Source organism: Otolemur garnettii, unplaced genomic scaffold (assembly GCF_000181295.1).
Source record: "Otolemur garnettii isolate 467f Iridium unplaced genomic scaffold, OtoGar3 scaffold00050, whole genome shotgun sequence".
NCBI classification, from domain to species: domain Eukaryota; kingdom Metazoa; phylum Chordata; class Mammalia; order Primates; family Galagidae; genus Otolemur; species Otolemur garnettii.
In genome coordinates, this window is record NW_003852445.1 from 6,632,308 (window position 1) to 6,642,144 (window position 9,837).

Genomic DNA, 9,837 nt, shown 5'->3' on the forward strand with positions numbered 1-9,837 from the left:
GCTTGAGCCCAGGAGTTGGAGGTTGCTGTGAGCATGATGCCATGGCACTCTACCCAGGGGGATAGCTTGAGGCTCTGTCTCAAAAAAAAAATGTTTTTATTGTAAGGACAATTGTAGGACTATGGGGAAAAAGCAGGACATTGTGAATAATAGCTAGTAAAATAAAACTTTGCTCTGTTCATTTGTTTGTTTGTTTGTTTGTTTGAGACAGAATCTCAAGCTGTCGCCCTAGGCAAAGTGCTGTGGTGTTGCAGCTCAGAGCAACCTCATACTTTCGGGCTTAAGCAATTCTTTTGCCTCAGCCTCCCAAGTAGCTGGGACTATAGGCACCCACCACAGTGCTCAGTCATTTTTTTGGTTGCATTTGTCATTGTTGTTTGGTGGGCCCAGGCTGGATTCAAACCCACCAGCTCTGGTATATGTGGCTGGCACCCTAGCCGCTTGAGCTACAGGCACTGAGCCTGTTCTGTTTATTTGATCTTATTTTAAGACCTCATTTTTGATTCATGTCCTTTTTTAAAAATTAATATTTTAGGGCTCAGGATATGTTGTTAAATATTAAAAACTATTTACAAAAGAGCATGAATTATACAAATATGACTATATTTTTCATAGTTAACACATACCTATTCATGGTCAAATGAACGAATGTGTAGGGTCTACCCTGACCCCAGAAAACATGCCAGTAAGATTTAATTACATTTTCTGTTTAATGTGCAGGCAGCGATGAGCAGCTTGGAAAATTAATTTACAACGCTTTGGAAACAACCTCTGGCAGCTTCGTCTTGTTATATGAGTGGGTCCTTCAGTGGCAGAAAAGAATGGGTCCATTCCTTACAAATCAAGAGAGAGAGAAGATTGATAAGTGCAAAAAACAGGTAGGCATCTGAGGTGGCTAGCTAGGCAGAAAGGCCTGTCTTGAGCTTTAGGAAAGGACAGAGCTAAACAGCTCACATGGGACTGGCTGGCACAGGCTGCAGCGGTGTGAGACCTGTTGGAGGGGAGAGGCCAGTAGGGGCCCCACCTCTTCATCAGCATTTTCTCAGGCCCTCACTTCTTTGTTCAGAACTTTCACAAAACGGTCAAAATTCCTGCAGCTGCCTTCTTAGCTTCCCTTCCCACCCCTAATGATGGCATCAGCAGCCGCGTAACTATTTCATAATTGTGATTTTTACAATTATTTGTATTTTCCCTATTCTTTGAAATATTGCTTCAAAACAGTTTGGGGGAACTGGTGGATGTTAAAGTTAATCTGTAATAGCGAGGATAAGGAGAACATCTAATATTGCATATTGCAGTGTTACATAATAATGAGGTTGCAAAAATAGTAGGTAAAGCGTGGTGTTTAGTAACGTGTGCTAATGCATAGAAAGAAAAACTAAAAGTAAATACGATGAAGTCATAAGTTATCTGTAGCCAGTGACCATAGGGATAATTTGTGGGAGTTTTTTCCTTTATATTTTTATAAGTTTAACAGTGATCTTTGTAATACTCAGAAAAGATTATTTTCAAATTAGTGCTGCTTTTTCCTGGTGGAAAATGATTTTAAAATGATTTTAAAAGCTTTTAACTAATTTTGTAGTATTTGCACACTGGGTTTTGAGATTAAAGAAGCTGAGAATTATCTAAATATTTTCTATCTTTATATACTGTTAGGTTGACCTATTTTAAATGACCTGATTTTAAAATGATTTTAAAAGCTTTTAACTAATTTTGTAGTATTTGCACACTGGGTTTTGAGATTAAAGAAGCTGAGAATTATCTAAATATTTTCTATCTTTATATACTGTTAGGTTGACCTATGGTGTGAGGGGGGATTCAATTCAGGGCGTATTTGTTCTCCTCTTATTCGAAAGTCTGTTTTCTATCAAATACTTCACTTTTGAGGTGAAATGCCAATTAATGCTGATTGACCCAATATTACCTTTTCTTTTTTTCTATGTCAGATTCAAGGGGCAGAAGCAGAATTCAACTCACTGGTGAAATTGAACCACCCGAACATAGTGCGCTACTTAGCAATGAATCTCAAAGAGCAGGATGACTCCATCGTGGTGGACATTTTAGCAGAGCACATTAGTGGGGTCTCTCTTGCCGCACACCTGAGCCATTCGGGCCCCGTCCCCGTGCATCAGCTTCGCAGGTATGCAGCTCAGCTCTTGTCGGGTCTCGACTATCTGCACAGCAATTCGGTGGTGCACAAGGTCCTGAGCGCATCAAATGTCTTGGTGGACGCTGAGGGCACCATCAAGATTACCGACTACAGCATTTCTAAGCGCCTCGCGGACATCTGCAAGGAGGATGTGTTCGAACAAACCCGAGTTCGTTTTAGTGACAATGCCCTGCCTTATAAAACGGGGAAGAAAGGGGATGTTTGGCGTCTTGGTCTTCTGCTGCTGTCCCTCAGCCAAGGACATGAATGTGGAGAGTATCCCGTGGCTATCCCTAGTGACTTACCAGCTGACTTTCAAGATTTTCTAAAGAAGTGAGTATCATTGAGATTCTCTCTGATTGCACTTTACTCCTGCACTTTTGATGGTACTGGAGCACGGCAGACATCCAAGTGATGTGGCCGCTGAAAGGGAGGAACAGAAGAAATGCCCTGGGTATTCCAAATGGAAGTCCTCTCTTTTGACCATTGCTGTTGGTTCCGAAGGGGTAAAAGAGACTGCATCCTATTTAGCAAACAGCTTTAGGAGAGTCACTCTGCCTGTGGTGCTTCTTCACCATTCTTCATTGGCTGTCTCTGTCAGCCTAGGCAGAGAATGCAAATGCTTCCTTAGTCCAGCCAGAGGATTTTCAGTATCTGAAAATTACAGGTACATGTTTAACGACAGAACCAAGTTTTATCCAGTTTGGGAGGAGTTTTCCTCAGAGGTCTTCCTTAGGCTTAACATCTTTGGCTCCGGCTGCCCCTGTTCTCAGTCCAAGCCAGAACTAACCCCCCTGGTGGATGCTAAATGGAAAATAATATCCCCCAGCCGCCCTGCAGAGGCTGGCGGGCCTCGGAGGGCTTCTTCCCTCTCTGACCTTCTGTCTTCTCACCTTTCCCTGGTCATTCGCTTTTATGCACATCATTCACTGTGCACATTTTCTTTTGCCCTTCCCATTTCTTTCCCTATTCCCATTTATCCCAATTGCCAGCTGGCCTGGTCCACGTGGTATTTCCTCTCACTCCTTGTCTTACCCAGCCCAGAGGGGAAAGTAGCTGCACTTGTGTTTAAATAAGTTTTGTGTACTACACAAATAGAAGGAGGCGTGGTGTACACACAGCAGTGGAAAGGGGCCTGTTTTGATTCATGACGCTGGTGTCTCTCCTTAGAGTATGTAAAAATCTTTTGTGATTTCTTTTAAATGTTATGAAGCTTTTAAAATATTTATGTAAACACCCCCTGACCCGAGGTTGGTTAAAATGAGAGAGCCAGTGATAGAATCCCAGCTGGAAAGCCTCATTTCTGTCTTCACAGTGTCCTCTCCAGCTTTCTGCCCTCCCTCACTGGTGGAGAGTAATTTAGTAAAGGTAGAAACAGCACTGGAAGAGTTAAGAGAATATACCTTTCACATTTAATAGTGAAATGGCAGCCTTAGTACCTAAAACTTCACTAATTCTCTCAAGGAAAACAGCTCTGTGCTCCATCGGTTTTGAGCCAGCACCATTCCAGGTTCTTTCAGCATGATTGCCCTGAGGGTATTGTGTGCATTCCTCTGTCCCACTGAGCGGATCCCTGGCGGGAGCTTGGTTAAGGAGCTTCTGGACATCATTTTCTAACCTGTGCTGTCCAGCCTCAGTTAACAAAAGAAAAAAATCATTCACCAGAATGAAAACAGCAAGATTTCTTTTATCCTTATATTTTTACGTATTAGCGAACAGAAGGTTTTGTTTCATCCCACTTCTCTCCCCTACCTGCTGAGTGACTTAACTCTGTCCCCTGAGGTCCCTCCCAGCCTCCCTCACCCCACCCCCAGAGGAGGAGCAGTAGCACCGCCCACCATGGGAGGTGCTTGTGGGGGTTGAACGAGGGAGCATCTGTGAAGTGCTCCAGTGGTACTTAGTGCTAACTCTCATCACCTCCCCAGTAGTGAGAACTGTGGAAGTTTCCATTATGTCTCATCCCTTTTGGTTCAAAGCTGGACCTCTGCTACTTATAACTGTGACCAAAATTATTGGTTCAGAGAAGTTTACCTTTGTAAGTGAGATCTTGGTGGTTATAAAATCCCATAATAAGGCAATTCAGTCTGGGGAGGCTTCCATATTTTTTCAATCCACATATATTGTCACATCAATCACATTAATGTCACAGTTGAGTTAGAGTGATAATGCACTTCAGATGTTCATTGTAACTTATTTTTATACACATGAAAAATTGGAAATAATCCTATTAGCAGGAGCTGGTAGATCTGTACCTGTAGGTACAGAAGTTAAAAAATCTTTGGCTACTGGCTTAGAAAGATCTCCAAGAAACATGGTTGAATAAAATAAGTTGAAAACGTACAAGATGATGTTTTTTCCAACAATATTCCAAAGAGGAAGAATTAGAGATGGGGTTTGGTCAAAGACTTTTTCATTATCAGTAAAATTTTAATATTTGCAGGGAGAAGGTATTTATGATTTACTGATGTAATTCAAAATTTAAATTAATTTTAAATTTAGGGGCAAATAGAGTATCTTATGCAAATTATTTCATTGGAATTTTTTTCTTGCCTTTCTAGACTATGAAATTATAACTGTTTTGGTTTTTTGTGTTGTGACATAAAAAAAAAAGTTATCCTTTGTGATAGTTGCTGATATCACTTTATTTTTATTTATTTATTTATTTATTTTTGAGACGGAGCCTCAAGCTATCCCCCTGGGTAGAGTGCTGTGGCATCACAGCTCAAAGCAACCTCCAACTCCTGGGCTCAAGCAAGTCTCCTGCCTCAGCCTCCCAAGTAGCTGGGACCACAGGCACCCACCACAACGCCCAGCTATTTTTTGCTTTTTTGCTTGCAGCCATCATTGTTCTTTGGCGGGCCTGGGCTGGATTCGAACGCACCACCTTAGGTGTATGTGGCTTGCTCTTTAGCCACTTGAGCCACAGGCACCGAGCCTGGTATCACTTTATATGTGCAAATTTTTTAAGTCTGTAACTCACAATGGTGGTTGATTCTTTTAGATACCGTATGTTGCTTATAATTAGGGTCAAGTGGTGCTGCTTGGATCATTGTTACAAAGTTAGAGCTTAACTAACTCAGGCTTCAACTTTAACTTAGACATTACCTTTCATTGAAACCACTTAGACGGCTTGTTAAAGCACAGGTAAAACTGTCCACACCCCCAGAGCTGCTTTACTAGCTTAGAGGTTGAGTAGATTTGTATTTCTAACAAATTCTTAAGTGATAATGATGGTGCTGGTCAGGGACCCCACTTTGAGAACCCCTGGGTTAAAGGCATAGCTTATTTTTACTCAATAAAAAACAAAACAAAATTGTTTATTACAACATTAAACAGTGAATTAGTAGGTTCAAGGGATGAGGATTAAAAGAAAGTTTGTGGCAAAATGTAGAACTTTAAAAAGTGTTCCTTAAATGTTTCCAACTTACTTCATACTGTGATGTAAAGCCTTCACCTCGCAGCTGTGTCATCCCAAGACCTGAGGGCTGCGTGCGGATTATGTGAAGACTTTTATGCTTATGCATAGTAACAGATATCAGGAAAATTATGTACAGACCTTGGGGGGGAGGCTTATCAGCTATTGTTACTGTTTTTGTGTTTTGTTTTGTTTAGAGACAGAGTCTCACTTTATCGCCCTCGATAGAGTGTGGTGGTGTCACAGCTCACAGCAACCTCCAGCTCTTGAGCTTAGGTGATTCTCTTGCCTCAGCCTCCTGAGTAGATGGGACCACAGGCGCCCACCACAACGCCCTGCTATTTTTTGTTGCAGTTTGGCCGAGGCCGGGTTTAAACCCACCACCATCAGTATATGGGGCCAGTGCCCTACTCACTGAGCCACAAGCACCGCCCTTGTTTTGTTTTTTTATTAAATCATAGCTGTGTACATTAACACAATCATGGGGTACAATGTGCTGGTTTTATATACAATTTGAAATATTTTCATCAAACTGGTTAACATAGCCTTCACGGCATGCTTTTTTGTTTTATGTGTGGCCCAAGACAACTCTTCTTCCAGCGTGTCCTAGAGAAGCCAAAAGGTTGTGCACCCCAGTGAGCTATCCAATTTGCTTTATATTTTTGTATTTTTATTTTTTAGAGACAGAGTCTCACTCTGTTGCCCAACCTGGAGTGCGTGAGTGCAGTAGCACCATCATAGCACACTGCATCCTTCAACTCCTGGGCTCAAGCAGTCTTCCTGCTTCAGCCTCCCAAGTAGCAGGTGTGTGCCAGTGTGCCAGACTCTTGTTTTTGGAAAGCTTGCTTTATGACTGGTCACCAGAAAGGCTTAGTTTGGCATGACAAAGTATTATCCCGTTAATGGAGGTGAAAATATGTAGCTTACTTGTGCTATCTTAGACTTTTAAAAAATCGTTCCAGTAAGGTAACTATTCCTACCTCTGGTGACTGCACTTTTTTTTTTTTTTTTGGATTTCCCACTTGCACCCAGCCTGGCATTTAACATATAAATCCTACAGGAATGTTTATTGATTTAGATTCACTTCTGAGTGCCATCTGGCTCATGATGAATACAAATTCTCTGATATATATTTTAAAAAGTAAACCCATAATTAACTGTCTTTGATTAACCGGTTTAGCAGTAATTTCACGTGTTGCTAAGATTCCCCCTTCCCTTTCACTGAGGTGCGTTTGCTTGGATGACAAGGAAAGATGGAGTCCTCAGCAATTGTTGAAACACAGCTTTATAAATCCGCAGCCAAAAATGCCTTTAGTGGAACAAAGTCCTGAAGGTAAGTCTGTTACCATTCTTTTTTTGATATCCTGTTTGACATTCAGTTATTTTGAAAGCATATGTAAACCTAAAACCAGAAGGGACTGCATGGATTATTGATTTTGTCTATTTTATGCAGAGCTACACAAAATTCCATTTTTTTTTTTTTTTGATGTGTGCTGTGTGCACAGGACTGTTTTGCCACCCTACTAGAAAACAGCAGTTTTCTAGTTTCTACTTGCCAGAATGTCCTTGGCTTAGCCTCTTTTAGTGTTTAGTCACCCTTCTTGTCATGTCACCGTTACTGCCCTGTAACTAGATTTTTCCTGCTGCACTTCAGGTTAAGGAACCCCAGTAGAGCTGGGACGGATGAGAAGACCTAGTTTGGGTCCTGACTCTACAATTCAGTCCCTTGCTTTCTGTTACCCCACCTGTAAACTTGGTCTAATTATGTATTTCTGTGTACTTTAAGGAGGGCAAGATAAGGGAAAGAGTTAAAGCATTGCTCAAGCATCGCTAGAAAAGAGGTAGTTCTTCCTTCTACTGGCTGGGGCCCCTCCTTCAGCGCTTGCGTCTTTGTTGACTTTTGCAGCTCTTGCTGTATTTCTAGTGCCTCATTTGCTCCTCACCCTTTATTTTTTCTCAGATTCTGGAGGACAAGATTATGTTGAGACTGTTATTCCTAGCAACCGGCTACCCAGCGCAGCGTTCTTTAGTGAGACACAGAGACAGTTTTCCCGATACTTCATTGAATTTGAAGAATTGCAGCTGCTTGGCAAAGGAGCTTTTGGAGCTGTCATCAAGGTGTGATGCAGAGTTGTCCTCAGTCCTTTTAGAGCTCCTTCTCTGTTTCATTTCCACAAAGACTTACAGACTTGACTTCTGTTTTAGGGGTGAGGAGGGACGTGAGTATGACTATTGGAAACTATGATCATCTTACAAGCTTTATTTAAAGTTACTGGCAACATTTTAAAACACAGCAGGCCAGGTGCAGTGACTCACACCTGTAACCCTAGTACTTTGGGAGGCCAAGGCAGGAGGATCGCTTGACATCAGGAGTTCAAGACCAGCCTGGGCAGAAGTGAGACCCCCATCTCTGTAAAAACCAGAAAAATTAGCCAAGTGTGGTGGCACACACCTGTAGCCAGCTGTCTGGGAGGCAGAGGTAGGAGACTCAGTTGAGCCCAGTGATTTGTAGTGAGCTATGATGATGTCACTGCGCTCTAGCCCTGGCAACCTGGCAAGAGAGCGAGACCCTGTCTCAAAAAAACAAAAAACTAAAACATTGGAAGATGTTGATTACTGATTAAAAAAAAAAAAGAAAGAAAAACAAAACAGGGAATGCACTATTCCTCTTTCCTTCCTTGCTATAGAGCATTAACATGAAAAATACATGATGATAACAGCACTTCAAGTGGAGTCAGGACCTCTGTAAAGAACAGCCTTGTGTGCTTTGCTTCAAAAAGAAAATTGTTGTGTTTTTCTCCCATTTGCCGTTAGAGTTGCTATAGAGAAAAGGGTTCCAAGGTTAGAACAGAGATGGAATTCAAACTGGGAAACAGCCCCAGATGGTCCTAATGGCTTTTATTTTCTAGCTCCTATTGAGAGAGAAAGGTAGTAATGTGTTATTAAGGTGTAGTATGGACCCTTCCTTTCTTCAGTACGAAAAAGTCTATTCGGATGACTTTTATTATTGTCTGCCCCTTATAGAAAGAGGTTTCAGCTTTTTTTATATAATTTAAGTATTCCACTTTGAATTTAAGAGACCCAGATTAATGTGGTATTAAGTCCACATAAGGTACATGTCATTCTGAATTAGTTTTTCTGCAGTAAAAGAAAGACAGTCTTAAGTAGGACAGGTATCCTGATCAGACAGTTTCAGACAGAACTGAAACTGGAGCGATCTTTACCATCTGAAAGACCGTGTTTATCTTTAAAAAGAGATGGTTGCAGCATATACTGTCCTTTTAATGCACAATATCATTTTGGTCAAGCCCTTTAACTTTTATAGTATAGATTCTTAAATATTAACAAACTTTATTTCCTTGTAAGTACTTAAGAATGATTAGTAAACTCATGTAACAAAAACATCTGAGTAATTTAAGCTGTCTAGTTTTTCCAGTAGTCTGTCCCCATGAGAAACCCATGACCCTCACCTCATCTCTGTATTTCCGGGTAGGGCAGGGCTCTCTGCCCTGTGGTCTGGCACTTATCAGCAGTTGGGTCCATTACTACTTATGCACCTTTTCAAATTCCTGCGAGTTTTCAGTGTGACCCACACCCTGGTCAGTGAGTCAGTGTGTGTAATGTGTACCAAGACATGAGATTGACATAGGATGCTGAGATCTCTACATAGGATGCTGAGACCTCGACCCACGTCCTCTTCCTTATTAATGTGGCAGCAAAAGTACACAGGCTGTCATTTTTTGAGTACATTCCATATTTCAGGTTGTGTGCCAGATGGCTTAGAAACCTTACCTTTCGATCTCAGGACACTCTTACAAGATAGGATCTTCATTTTCCTAATAAAGGAAAAATAATGTCCTTTGCCTAAATTTACACATATCTACTAGAGATGAAACCAACGTTCAGACCCACACCTGTTACACTCCAAAGCATGTGTTCTTGTCACTATTTTGACACACAAAAAGATAATCTGAAACTCAGTTTTATAGTATCCCTTTATTTATTTTTTTTTGGAGTAGTTTTAATAGTCTAATTGAAACCTCTGAGCCAAACAGAGAATGATACTGTTTTGTGTTTTGTAAACAACTAATTTTTCCCGCCACCATGGCCAAGTATTACTTTTCTAGAATATATCGTTACCTCAGTTGACCTAAAGGTTGGGACTGGAATGTTTCAGTGAACAAAATTTTATAAAAGTTACTTCTGTCGGCTCGGCGCCTATAGCTCAACCGGCTAAGGCGCCAGCCACGTACACCTAAGGTGGCGGGTTCGA

At 41.3% G+C, this 9,837-nt stretch overlaps 1 protein-coding gene across 2 annotated transcripts in view; it reads left to right on the forward strand.

Annotated features, from left to right (window-relative positions):
- EIF2AK4 (eukaryotic translation initiation factor 2 alpha kinase 4) overlaps positions 1-9,837 on the forward strand; it is a 110,991-nt gene that overhangs the window by 40,759 nt on the left and 60,395 nt on the right. For both annotated transcript variants that reach the window (XM_023514282.1, XM_023514283.1), the window contains exons 8-11: positions 721-878; positions 1,947-2,482; positions 6,791-6,897; positions 7,525-7,682. In XM_023514282.1, the coding sequence (XP_023370050.1) occupies positions 721-878; positions 1,947-2,482; positions 6,791-6,897; positions 7,525-7,682 (959 nt within the window). The remainder of the gene's footprint in view (positions 1-720; positions 879-1,946; positions 2,483-6,790; positions 6,898-7,524; positions 7,683-9,837) is intronic.